This window comes from Aulonocara sp. 'chitande type north' Nkhata Bay, linkage group LG20 (assembly GCF_057382095.1).
Source record: "Aulonocara sp. 'chitande type north' Nkhata Bay isolate Kocher_YH1m ecotype deep benthic linkage group LG20, A_spYH_male_GT1.1, whole genome shotgun sequence".
Taxonomy (NCBI): Eukaryota; Metazoa; Chordata; class Actinopteri; order Cichliformes; family Cichlidae; genus Aulonocara; species Aulonocara sp. 'chitande type north' Nkhata Bay.
This window is the reverse complement of record NC_141363.1, coordinates 17,797,885-17,811,357: the sequence shown is the minus strand read 5'-3', so window position 1 is coordinate 17,811,357 and position 13,473 is coordinate 17,797,885. Positions and strand designations below refer to the sequence as shown.

Here is a 13,473-nt window from a genome sequence, read left to right as displayed (position 1 = left end):
GCACTTTGGGCACCCATCATGAAAGGGGCGGGTGCTCAAGCCCCTCTAGCCCCCCCCTCTGCACGTGCCTGCTGAGGTATGCTAATTTACACAAGAACTGGACTGAAAATCCATTACAGCATGTGGTATAAGTGATGAATCCGAAATTTCAGTTCAACTTGTCACCAATATTTACCCGGGAGGTCAGAAGAGAGGGACAGAACCGAGTGCTTCTACGGCATCTTTAAAGGATCTAGAGGCTCTCAAGAGTGATACTGAAAAGCTAGTTCATGTATTTATTACTTCTAAATTCATTATTATCAGGAGGCTCTAGAAACTACCTGCAGATCCAGAATACTGCATAAGAGTACTGACTAGTAGGAGAGAGCATATGTCTCCTATATTGTCTTTTCTTCATTGACCTCCTGTTAAATCCAGAACTGAATTTAAAGACCTGCTCCTCACATACAAAATCTTATATAATGAGGCTCCATCATATAAGACCTCATACTACCTTTTTGACAGAGCACTTTTCTTACAGACTGCTGGCTTGCGTGTGATTTCTAGACATTTCACAAAAAGAATGGAATGCAAAGCCTTCAGCTTTTAGCCAGTTAGTAATATACGACACACTGTCTTTCTACATATTAAACAAAATTAGGGATCTGAATTCGCTAGATTCATTTCAGATGTAGCTAGATTATTTATGTTTTCATCGCTCTATTTATATTTTGAGCAGCACTGCCATCTAGTGGATCATTTTCTGAACCTTTGTTGTATGAGATATGTTTTGAACTTTATCTATACTTCTGTGAATTCCAGGAATTAATCATTCCTGGAATTCTCAGAAGTATAGATAAAGTTCAAAATGCATAAGTGAATGAGACCACAGTAATATACTGTTGTCATAAAATGCAGCGAGTTACCGTAACTGTTGATGCGGTTTAGTGAAAAGAAGAATGCTGTTGGTGTTCTGGTTTAGCCAGTTAGTACTCATTATTATAATACTCCGTGATTTTGACACCATATTTTTAGAGGTGCTTTCTTTTTTTAATTTTAGCTGTTTACAAGAACAAATTACAGGTATGTGGTGAATATGAGCTTAAAGTGCATACTCTTAGCTTTTATTTGAGGGGGTTGAGAAGAAGTTTATTTATTTATTACAACAGAGATTGAAAGGTAAATTCCAGCTGGGCTAATGCAGTATATGGAGTATGTTAAAGAATTCTGTTATGACTTCAGTTATGTTAAAGAATAATAAATTCACAACAAACAACTGCAGATCCATCACCAGTCTTTATTCTTCTTTCTGGAATCCAACAAAAAAGTTGACAATAAGATAATGAAAGAGCACATTTGTGCATTCATGTTAGTGTTTCTCTATAAAAAATAAATAAATTTAAAAATTGTGTGTCTTTGAAAGAGTCCCATTCACTCAGTGAGCTGTGAACCTTGACACCTGGATACAAATACAAAAAAAAACTAATTTGCATTTATTATCACATACTGAGAGAACGAGTTTCTAAGGAGCCAGGTTTTCTTTAGTAAAAAGTAAAGTAATTTTTAAAGTGGATCTCTGAGGTTTCTGAAGATCTTTCTTTGAAGTTTTTCTTTGAACATTTGCTCATTTCAATACAGTCCTAGTACCTGAACATTTTCGGGGGGGAGGAGGGGGTAACGCTGACTTATGAATGTTCAAGCATAAAAAAAGGCACCTTATTCAAGGGATAGACCAGCATTGTAGCTACGTGTACAGACAATTTAGCAAAGAATTGATTATAAATTGTATCTTTAGGCCTTGTGTTACTAGCAGCTTAATTTGTTCCCACATCTTTTCAAAGATAACAGCTTTAAAAAGGTAAAATAGTATTTCTCCACCAACAAGGTGGTCCCCAAAGACCTATTAACACAAAACATGATATGTGTCCATAACAAAATGATACTGGACAAGCGGAGGACAAAAGAAGCACGAGGTCTAAAAAAAAAACAACCTACCTAGTACCTACACTAGATAACCATTTTCTGAAAGTCATGTCCTAAAGAGATGGGGAAAGCAAAGACCTCACACAGGACCTGAGAGATGAATCTGGCCTTTCAGTTAATCCATGTACCAGTCATTGAAGGAAGGGAAATGGGTGGGAAGAGAAGGCTGAGAAATGCCAAACCACACATTAGCTGGACTGAAAAGCAGTGATAACAAGTCTTGTGGGGTGATAAATCCAAATATGAAAGTTTTGGTTCAAATAACTGTCATTAAATGTATGGAGAAGGTCCATTAGTACTGCATCCAAGTAAGGTACTGACTTGACTTTTAACCTACTGACCTACAGATGTTGGAACACAGCAACTACCAAAGCGACTGTAATTCAGTAATAATTAGTAAGACGGTGACAGGCCAATCAGAGCGAAGACATGCTTAGGTGGGCGGGAAAACAAACAAACACACAAACAAACACTGAGCAGCATCGAGACTCAGTTGGATGAAGCTGTTTTCCTCTCGCTGCCGTTCACATTTGCGCTCTCCGTCGGTTTCCACCCGCGTCTGGCCTGTTCCACTTCCACAGCCCACACTGCTGAAAGTAGGCCATCCCCCTCTGGCCGTTACTCTGCGTGTGTTACGTCTGACGTCAGAGCGTCAGCTGGCCGAATGTTTACATCCAGCAGTGATGTGTTTCTGACTGGATCCCCCACCAACAAAAGGCTGAGCACAAGGAAAAGCGCAGAGACAGAGAATATCAGGCGGCGTTAATAAGAGGTACACGCTTCAGCTGGGCCGTGTTGTGTGTGGAGGCGCGCTGTGTGGCTGCAGACCAGCAGCAGCTCGCTGGGCTCCTCTCGATTTTCCTGATCTTCCACCGACGATAAGAATGCAGTTGTGTTTCTGCTTGTGTTGACCTTGTCGTTCCATGGAGGTTTGTTACGAATGCATTGTGCTGTTGTTATCCTTTAGGCTGGGTGATTATTGGCTCAACCGAGCTCCATTTATTTATTTATTTATTTCGAAACTCGATCACCTGAGTGGCGCAAATGGCACCGCAGCACAGCAGCGTGCAGACGGGTATGCTGGAGTTGGAAGTCCCGGCCGGAGCCGGACTTTAGACTCGACGTGAAAAGCGTTTTTAGAAAGGAAAGGGCGTGTTAGCTGATCACTAAATCAGGAAATAAATAGCCAAGTTCAGTTGGCACTGTTTGGCATGAAGCGTGTACCCTACTAGCCTACTAAACCACTTAGATACTAAATTACGAAAATGACCGGCAGCGCCCTGCTGTGGCCATTTGTGTCCACAACCCAAAACAAAACAAAGTAAATCAAAAAAGAAGAAGAAGAAAAAGGCGGGTGATCATACTCACGGGGGCATAGATTCCCATTGTATGCCAAAAGATAAAATAAAATAAAAAACATAACGAGGCAAAAACCTTGTTCTTCTCCTCCCAAGAATTCATGTTCCTTTAGGGCTTCACCACCTGACACTTTTTTTAAACGAAGACAGTACATCCTCTGTTATTTAAATGCACTCAGCCCTTTCTTCTTTTATAGCCTAACGAGGGTGTCCAACATTTCGCAGACAGTGCACCCTGCAGTGATCTCTGTCCTTTGGCACTGCCCTATGGTGTTTTTAACAGAGTTGGTCACATCCTAGTCACATTCTGCTGCTAAAAGCCACACCTAACCCTCTTACTGCAGTTTGATCATGTAATTGGTGCTGAAAGTCTCCCTGGGAAGCGTTCACTACTAAGATAAGATAAGATAACCTTTATTAGTCCCACGTGTGGGAAATTTGTTTTGTTACAGCAGTGGACAGTATAAAAGTTACACAGAAAAATTAGAAAAAAAATAAACACCGGAATAAGATATCAATAAGATACTGTGTGCCATTAAATTTATCCAGGAGTTGATCCAGATGCATCCTGTTGAAGTGAGAACAAAGGAAAAATTTGAATACTACTCTGCTGCAATGCTTCAGTTCTTTTTAAAAATTTATATAGCACCAAATCACAACAGCAATTGATGGCTGTAAGGGTACTGTTCACGTGCTAATTAGTGCTGACAAGACTAGTAATTTGGTAGAATTCTACTCTGCTCCTTACAACAAGTCATATTATTTGTAATATAATTCCATTAAAAATGCTCCAAAAGGAAACAGCAGTAGCAAGATGAAAAGGTCCAGTTCAGTGGCCTGAATCAACAGAGGTGAGTCTTAGTAGACCGCTAGAGGCCATGGCTGCCAGTGTAACAATCCTTAAGAAAAAACATAGACTATGTATCAAAGTGACTATTTTAACATGTGAGTCTGTGGATATTGATTGACTTTTAAAGTTAACCTTAAGAGGACATTAGAAGACCTGGACATTTTGGCACTTCTGTGTTTGCTCACTTTCAGCCATACAGGTTGATAATCACCTTCTATTCACTTCATCCATTTGAGGTTAAGAAAATGAAAAAAAGATCAAATATAATACAATGTATTCTGCCTCTTTGTTGAGCCAAAGCTTGATGGCGTTTGTCTACATGTAAATGAAAGTAAATGGTTCTGAAAGTAAGTTTAAAGCTGCCAGAATACTGTTGAAATGTGCAGGGCAAGGAGCAGTACTTAATTTGCTTAATAATTTAATCAGATATGTTGTTCAGCTTCAGTTTAACTTCAGTTTTTTTAGTTTAAGATAGCCTGCTAACCTGTTTAACTTTATGTGTCTGTTACAGATTAGTTTTGGAACCCACTGGCATATTTTCTTATTTCTTGTTGTTTTTGACACTGTTTGTTTTGCACACAAACCAGAACAAAACTCTAAGATATTTAATGTTTTAAGGAAAACAGCCTATCCTTTCACTGTAGAATCCTGTCCTAATGCCTTTTATTTGTTTCAGATTTTTTTTCCCCACAGGGTTGTGAAATTGACACTAAAAAAACAAAGACAGTGTCATTTGGAAACCTTTAAAGTGTGCAAACTTCTGGTGTGAGAGGGCACCAACCTAGAAGTCCTCCTTTAATGAATGAACTTAAAAAACACTGAAAGACTTAAAAAACAAACAAACAACAACAGCATGAACAGCTACTGGAACTGTGTCTCAAAGTGAAACCGTGCCTTATGCTTTTGTCATCTGGTCTTCAGTCAGGATGGGTGGAGCTGTGAGTGCCGGTGAGGACAACGATGACTTGATTGACAACCTTAAGGAGGCTTACTACATCCGCTCAGACCTGGTGGAGCGAGCTTTCCGAGCTATCGACCGTGCAGACTATTACCTGGATGAATACCGGGATAACGCATATAAGGTCAGCACAGTGAAAGTGTGTGGAATCAGCCCACAGGGGTCTAAGCTGGTAAATGTACTATATGCTGTTGTTGCATTTAGGATCTGGCATGGCGGCACGGAAACATCCACCTATCTGCTCCGTGTATTTACTCGGAAGTGATGGAGGCTTTGGATCTCCACCCTGGACTCTCCTTTCTCAACCTTGGCAGTGGGACGGGCTACCTCAGCACCATGGTCGGCCTCATTCTGGGTATGCAGCTCCTTACTTTTTCAGCATATATTCTTTGGTTATTATTTAAAGGACACCAAATTAGCTATTAGCAGTTAATGCTTTTAGCGTACCCAAACAATGACAGCTGTCACTGGATTACTTTACTCAGCAATATTTTTGATGTAAAAAGAAGCATCATTTTCCTGTGCTGTCTGTGAAATTCTTTATTCACAGTAGAGATGGATAATGGTGTTTTCTTAGTTGTCTAAAATATCTGCATGTTCACAAAAACAGTTAATAATAACAATGGTTGTTTCAAGGCTTTTCATATTATAAGATAAAGACCCTACAACATTTTTACAGTTTTTGCCCACTGCTTGAACACATTTTGCAAAACTCCGCTCTCTGTGCCAAAACTGTACACACAAGTACACATGACACAACACTGGGAAATATACCATTCACATCTGTGCCAAATTGAAACTCTACTCCCAAAACCTAAACTCTGCTGTCAAAACCTAACATTCCTTTGTCAAAATGTAACTCAAAATGACAAAATGACACATACTTGCATCATATGCAAACACTGACAGATCAGGGGGAACACACTAGTCTTCTTTATATAAAACACTGCAGTCCTTGATTTCCATTGTTTATTCAGAAGGCACATTTACAGGACACACATTTTCAAACAACCAAAAACGCAAATAGACCTACTCAATATTGTACATTGCAGTACCATGAATTCAGATAAAGCAAAAAAAACAACAACAACAACACAATAATACTGCAATAGAAAAAACACTATACTGTAAACACAAAAAACCATGACAATTGTGCATAAGTGGGCTCATGGATCCCGCCGTCTGTTGGGGTCTGGCCACAGGACCTCATCAACATCGCAAGCAACGTCCTCTCCCGCTAGGCACCGGGGAAAATATCCTCTTGCATGTCGAAACCATCCATGGATTGCTGTCACCTGAATGTCGCCGCAGGCCTGTTCCATTGCCTGCAGAAGAGGCATGCGGGCATGTGGTTGGCGGTCATATACTCGCCATCTCCAAGCCGAAAAAAATTCCTCTATAGGGTTCAAAAATGTTGAGTAAGGGGGCAAGTATACCACTTCAAATTGATTGTGGTTGGAGAACCAGGCCTGGACCAGAGCAGCCCGATGGAAACTGACATTATCCCATATCACCACAAACCTGGGCTGATCTGGTCTGTTCTGTACAACTATATCATGGAGAGCATCTAGAAATGTGAGTATGTGTTGGCTATTGTATGGACCTAGTATTGCATGATGGTGCAGAAGCCCTCGAAGGCATATGGCGGCACATAATGTGATGTTTCCCCCGCGCTGCCCTGGGACGTGCACAATTGCCCTTTGGCCAATTACATTACGACCCCGTCGTCTTGTTTTGCTCAGGTCGAATCCAGCTTCATCAATGAAAATGTATTCATGAGGCTGTGCAGCTCCATCCATGGCCAAGATTCTCTGGAAAAAAGGGGAACATATCACTGTACTACAGTGCTACACATACAGTACCCTCACCCCATCACACAGGTACCTGTGTAGCTCTCAGAATAGATCCATGTGGTACTGATATGGTACATATTCAGCTGCTACTGGACTTCACCAATACTCTATTGTAAATGTAAGGGACAGTTACACGTACCCGTACATATTCAGCTCGAAGTCCTTTGACCCTGTCACTGTTCCTCTCGAATGGGACTCTGTAGAGCTGCTTCATGGTGATGCTGTGTTTACCCAAGATGCGTCTGATGGTGGTGATGCTCACATGGTCTATGTTGCTGAACACTCGCCTGTCTGCAAGTATTTTCCGTCGTAGCTGGTGGAGACGGATGGCATTGTCTGCCCTCACTAGGTCCACAACAGCAAGTTCCTGCTGTTGTGTGAACAGGCGTTGCCGTCCTCCCCCAGAAGGTCTTCGAGTCATTCTGGAGAAATACAACCACATATTGTCATCGGTTTGCTTATTTTTCTTACAGTACTTTACTGTATGTACTGTGTCATCCACTGTACAACACTACTTCAATATAAGGAATCAGCCACTTTGGCTGCAAAAGGAGCATTAGCACCCCGTACACTTGATATGGTAATGTGATATACTGTAGAACAGTGCTATGAAACCATCTGAGTAGAGCAGAAGGTATGGAGGTGAAGACATACCTGTTTTCTAGTCGGAATGTTCGTATTACAGATGCCACTGTGAAGCGGCTTAGATGTGGGTGGACTCTCTGCCCAGCTTCCCTCATAGTCAGGCCGTGGTTGATGACATGGTCCACCAAAGTTGCTCTTATATCATCAGAAATATGGGTCCGTGCATGGCCTCTTTGACCTCCTCCTCCTCTTCCTCTTGCTCTCCCTCCATCCATGCTTGCAAAGTTCTTGAAATGGCTAAACTGAGGGCTTTTTGTGGTTGGCTAATTGGTGTTCAGTTTTGCAAGTAAGTGCCTTCAGGTGTATATTTGAGTGGTTGCAATTACCCGATGTGTTTTGTATTTTGGATACATGTGTTTTCCAAATGGCACCCTGAAATTTCATTTTTGAACGAAGTGTCTTATGTATGAAATAGAGTGTAGTATGCAGGACCATGTGTGTTGCATAAAGGAGTAAGTGTGTTGCATAATTGCAACCAGAGTGCAAAGCAGCACTTTTGTTTAAGGTATGGGTACATGTGTTTGAGGTATGGTAACAAAAGCTTCAAGTTGTGTTACTTTAGTCTAAGCATGGGTTTATAGTGTTCAAGCAACGAGCAAAAACTGTAATACAAAGACACCTTTGGCAGAACCAGGCTCAGGCAGGAGCAACCACTGAACGGTTGGAGAGTGAGTGTTAAAATAGAAGAAAGGGAGAAGGAACAAAAAGGCTACGGAAATTTGGTTTGATGAAAAACTTTGTGTTGATTTAATTTCTTGATTTATCATTGATTTCTTTTCAAACTGTTATATAACTTATTTATCAATGCTATTTATTTTCTTGGTTAAGGATTTGATTATTCCTATGGGGTAAAGGATAGGATAATTATAAGCCACAAGGCTTCAGCCTATTTCTTTTTCGGTTACTGTATGATTGAGTACTTTTATGTAAAATGATAATCTATGTTGTTGTTGTTGACCGAAATAAAAATTTCACTTCTTTCACTTCACTTCAAAAGGACAAAATGAATCCAGTACACTGAAGATGTTAACACTGAAGATACTCTGATATTCCTTTAGTGGTTGGATGTTTTACTGATAGTGATTTTGTGGACTGGTCTGCTTCTGAATGTGAGTAAGATCAAAGAACCGGTGGTCAACTTCAGAAGAAAAAGGACAAATGCAGGCATAGGTGTGTACGTGTGTCTATCCTGGGACAAGATCTGGATGTGGTGGAGGAGTACAAGTAGCAGCACAGCCACGTCAACAGCTTGAACACCAACACAGATGATGTGTACAAAAGGGGATGAGCAAGCTCTATTTCCCAGGAAAGCTGAGCTCCTTCAGTGCATGCTGGAAAATGATGAAGCTTTTCCAGCTGTGGTACACTGCAATCAGGAAGGATGGCTTTGTGATTGGCTGCAAACTGAACACTTTTGAAGGCCACCAGAGAGTCTAGGAGATCATCTAATTATTGGGGTTCTCTATGTTATTGTAGGGTCTTTAACCTACAATATAAAGCACCTTGAGACACCTGTTGTTGTGATTTAAAGATATATAAATAAAATTGAATTGAATTAAATATTCATAAGGTTGATTAGACACTGTGCTGTGCTGACTGTTACAGGTCCCTTTGGAGTGAATCACGGCATAGAGTTACACGCAGATGTGATAGAGTACGCCTACCAGAAGCTCGACTCCTTCATTAAAACCAGCGACAGTTTTGACAAGTAGGTTTCTTGACTTGTCAGCAGCATTTTTTTAATCTCCTCCATGGCTTGTTGTGCATTGCTGCTCTCTCACTTCAGATTTGAGTTCTGTGAGCCATCCTTTGTGGTGGGAAACTGCTTGGAGATCCCTCCAGAGAGCCGTCAGTATGACAGGGTGTACTGCGGGGCCGGCGTGCAGAAAGAGCATGAGGATTATATGAAGAACCTGCTCAAGGTGGGGGGCATCCTGGTGATGCCTCTTGAGGAAAAGGTTTGTGGTCTGTCTGAGTCTCCATGGTATTTTATGTTACTTTTTAAAATATAAGTGTAACTGGAAATATTCAAGAGATAATCTCTATAAATAAATATCTGCATGTAGTAATGTCACCCTCGCTTTTGGAGCTACAGTAGTGATTACAGGAGCTGCAGTTTTTGGCACACAAACTGATAGTATGAACTCTTCATGTTACTGAATTCAATCAGATGAAAAAAAAAATCATTTATACACACAAACGTATTAAAGGACTACCCTTCTGTTTTATGCAGTTGACCAAGATCACTCGAACGGGACTGAACAGCTGGGAGACCAAAAAGATCATCTCTGTGTCCTTCGCCCCTCTGGTGCTGCCCAAACACAGCACCAACAGCAAACCCAAGACTGTTCCACTACGTGAGTGTCATTTGTCCTTCTTTCATTTCTCGCCATTTTCATTTCCCTGATGTTGACTTGCCATTCTCAACATTTCAGCCAAGTTTGAGGTGCGATCGTTACAGGAACTGGCCCGTATCTGCATCCGCCACACCCTCAGGGTGACCACGGATGGAGGAGACAGCCACTCCCGTGGCCGAGGCTCCTCGTTCAGCGTTGGCCGGGGCCTGGCGGTGGCAGGGCTTCATAAGTATGGGCCTCGTTTCAAACGCAGGAGGGTCCACCGGCGGCACTGCAACGCCCTCGTCCTGGCCACCCGCCAGGTCGTAGCCAGCAGTGGGATTGGTCCTGCTTCCTTGGACAACAACAACAACCAGGGGGCACGAGGAGCGGAGGAAGAGGAGGAGGCAGGAGAGAGGGAAGTGAGGCAGCAGATGAGAGGGGGCAGGAGGGTGGGGAGGGGATCTGGAGGCAGGGCAGTCGTGGTGGAGGAGGAGGAGACGGTGGAGGAGGAGGATGAAGAGGAGGAGCAGGAAGAGGAAGAAGAGAAGGAGACGGGCGAGCTGCTCCGACCCCAGCCCGCTGTGAATGTCCTGAGAGAAAGGATCCTGGGCCTGCCGCTACCCGAGCCTCTGAAGATGTACCTGCTGTACTACAGAGAGAAATGAGCTGCAGCCAGGTCCCGAGTCAGAGTCCAGAGCTGGAATCTTGCAGGGGCTAAAGCCTCTGTTCCAATCCCACCACCTCCTGTACAGGCAGGACGATACACCTTACTGACCCCAAGCTCCGCCACGGGTCTGTTTCTCTCTTTTACCTGCCCTCATAGTCGCCATCATCCATCCTGTTTCTGCCCCCTCTTTTTCCCGCTGCTCTTTACTCGAGTCATTTTCTGGTGCTGTGAAAAGTCAGCTCCGTACGTCCAGGGGAGGGGGAGGGAGGGTTTTCCATTTGTAAACTTTGGACCTCCTTTGGGGTGCAAAAAGACAGAAATTGGTATAAAATAAACCATTTATGAATTAGCTCTGCAGCTCTAATATTAGAAACAGCAGTTTAACAGTCCACTGTTGCCTGAGTACATAGCTTGTACAGGGGCATCTTAGTGGCACTCAGAGAAGATACAGTCACAGGGTAAACAAGACAACCCAAGATCAAAGACTGTAGCAGAGGGATCGGTTTAGCCACAGCCTGGAACTGATTACAGCTGGAGAGTACAGAATGATGGAGTGGAAGCCAGTTTGTCCACAAGCAGCTGTTATCACTGGGATGATGTCATTTTACTAAAGAAGATTCAGATTAAAGGGTATGAGAACTAAATAGATTTTCTTTGGTGATGTTGTAGCTATAGCAGACAACCGCAAGATAGCGTGGCAGGTTTCTTCCACAGATTTCTAAATAAAATGGGAGCTGTGCCTTTAGCCCCCAGTCCATGATGTAATTTAAGCCCTTAAAGGATAATTGTGGTTTATTTGTTTCTGTTGTGTCTCGACACTAACAGAGATGCTCTAAGAGCCATTTCACTTGCTGTTAATCCCAGTGTAGAGAGAGTAGGCTGCTGCAGAGGATGCTGGTCAGCTACTAGCTTTTTTTACACCTGCTTCTAGAATAAAAACACAACACTGATAATATGTCAGGCTGGAAATCAAATTGTACTCGTCTTTTTTTTCTGTTTTTTTTTTATTTTTAAACAAGGAAACTGGTTCTAGTCTCCTGCTAATACATGCTAATTGGTCAGCTGAGCATTTCTGCCATGCTTCCTTGATGGATTCAAATGTTTACAAATGATAAGTACATACTAGAAGTCTGGGCTAGCATACAGCTGCCTGTGTTGGCACAACTTTCAGTCAAATCAAAGTCTGAGCCCTCGCTTAATTTTTCAGCCTGAGAGGTTGCTGCTTTGAGGAACCCACAGAACTACAATAACCAGGGGAGCACAGCAAATTTAAATAAAACCAGAATTACCCTTTAAATTATCTTATTTTTAAGGCTGACGCTCGGTCATCTTTTCCCTGTGTTTTAAGAGCCTAGTTGACGATCTACTGGGCTGAGTTTTCCTTTATTTTTTTTTCTTCTTTCTTTCTTTCCTATGCATAGGTTTCATCATACATTTGTCTTCGTCTCCTTGGAGATGAAGCTGACTTTAAGCCTCACATTTGCATCCAAAGGGCAGTCTCACTGTTTTTCTCTGCATCCCATTAACCAAAAGAGAATGACCATAAAATATACTAATATTCCATTTTACATAAAAAAACAGCATGATAAAAACACACAAGTAATTATTCTGATGACTGGGTGTGTGCTGTCATGTTCCTTGTAATATTTAGGTTTTTGTGAATGAAATCACTTTTTGAGACTTGAAGTGGTGTGTATGTATGAAACTGGTGTACTTTTTGTTTTGTGAATCATAAGAAAAAGCAACTTTAAACAGGTACTTTAAAATAGAAGATACTTCTTTAATTACCATTTTCCCCACTGTGGACTCTAGTTTGATGGGCATTATTCCTTTGTACTTTACACCTTCTTCTGTGCCAAACTTTAGTTGCATGGACTCAAATCTGGAGTGGGACCAGCAGATCAACAGCAAGTCACTCATCACAAGAAAAATACATTTCTAAAACTACACCACTTCCACTGTTTGGTACGTAAAAATCATCTAAAGCCTTAGAATATTTTTTTTCCATTTGAAGGTTGTTTGCATTCGAAGAATCGGTTTTGAAGCACAAGGCAATGCAGAAGGCACTCTGCATCAGTAATACAGTGTATCAGATAAATCATGGATGTGACCACAATAACGGGAATCAGAGAAAATAGTTCCAAGTGTAACGTCACGCTTCACTGTGATTTCTTTTTTTCTACTGCTTGATCTACTTTCAAGTACTGTATGTGCACCATTCCTTTATTCAATACAAATACCATTCTGCTGTGCTGTTGTGCTCCTCTGCTGAATGTATACGATCCCACACTTTTTTTTTCTCCTTTTCCTAAAGATCACAGTTTGGTGAGACTGACTTGCTTGTTTTTCTGAGTTGAGCTGTAATATTGACCTGCAGATAATAAAGTTCATTATATAAAAGTTGACAGTTTCTTGTGGTTTTGTCAGGTGAGTATTGAGCTTATTTTTCTCTTAGAGAAAAAATGTGAAATATGACAATAATCCCAGAGATAACAGGTTTGCAAATATATGAATTTATATAATATATAATTTAAAGGCGACATGCTAATTTATTGGGGGATTCCACCAGAGCAGGTCCAAAAAAACCTGTTTTACAATCTGGGGAAAACAGGTCACAGCTTTTAATTTAGGGCTTTTCAGTCCCTTTGCTACAGAATTAGAAACCTAAGCACCTATCCATTCAGTCTGCCTTTACAAACACTGAAAGAGTGGGTTTTTCTAACAGCTCACTGAATTTCAGGTAACACGATGCCACTATTGCTGCAAGTCACAAGTGAAATTTCTTCCCCTGCTTGACATCAGCTGTATTATTCCAAAGTGGACACATGCAGCAATCACAGT

At 41.5% G+C, this 13,473-nt stretch overlaps 2 protein-coding genes across 3 annotated transcripts; one reads left to right on the top strand and one right to left on the bottom strand.

Moving 5' to 3' along the window:
- Positions 1–2,430: 2,430 nt before the first annotated feature.
- pcmtd2b (protein-L-isoaspartate (D-aspartate) O-methyltransferase domain containing 2b) lies at positions 2,431–13,042 on the top strand. Of its 2 annotated transcripts, none has more exons than XM_086277339.1 (7): positions 2,431–2,734; positions 5,092–5,252; positions 5,333–5,483; positions 9,232–9,334; positions 9,413–9,584; positions 9,860–9,983; positions 10,062–13,042. In XM_086277339.1, the coding sequence occupies exons 2-7, from the start codon at positions 5,097–5,099 to the stop codon at positions 10,628–10,630; spliced, it is 1,275 nt and encodes a 424-aa protein (XP_086133465.1). In that variant the 5' UTR covers positions 2,431–2,734; positions 5,092–5,096; the 3' UTR covers positions 10,631–13,042. The 2 variants fall into 2 exon arrangements, with proteins under 2 accessions (XP_086133465.1, XP_086133466.1); XM_086277340.1 differs by lacking the exon at positions 2,431–2,734 and adding an exon at positions 2,741–2,891.
- LOC147305402 (uncharacterized) lies at positions 6,030–7,417 on the bottom strand. Its single transcript, XM_086277341.1, has 2 exons — positions 7,121–7,417; positions 6,030–6,939 (listed from the first exon to the last, which is right to left on the bottom strand). The coding sequence occupies exons 1-2, from the start codon at positions 7,400–7,402 to the stop codon at positions 6,295–6,297; spliced, it is 927 nt and encodes a 308-aa protein (XP_086133467.1). The 5' UTR covers positions 7,403–7,417; the 3' UTR covers positions 6,030–6,294.
- Positions 13,043–13,473: the final 431 nt, after the last annotated feature.

Excerpts from the sequence above, each read along its gene's own strand:
- LOC147305402 (XM_086277341.1), bottom strand. The coding sequence starts at position 7,402 with ATGACTCGAAGACCTTCTGGGGGAGGACGGCAACGCCTGTTCACACAA. Across the intron at positions 6,940-7,120 it reads TTCGAGCTGAATATGTACGG|AGAATCTTGGCCATGGATGG; the intron begins GTACGTGTAACT and ends CCTTTTTTCCAG.
- pcmtd2b (XM_086277339.1), top strand. The coding sequence starts at position 5,097 with ATGGGTGGAGCTGTGAGTGCCGGTGAGGACAACGATGACTTGATTGAC. Across the intron at positions 5,253-5,332 it reads ACCGGGATAACGCATATAAG|GATCTGGCATGGCGGCACGG; the intron begins GTCAGCACAGTG and ends TGTTGCATTTAG. Across the intron at positions 5,484-9,231 it reads CATGGTCGGCCTCATTCTGG|GTCCCTTTGGAGTGAATCAC; the intron begins GTATGCAGCTCC and ends TGACTGTTACAG.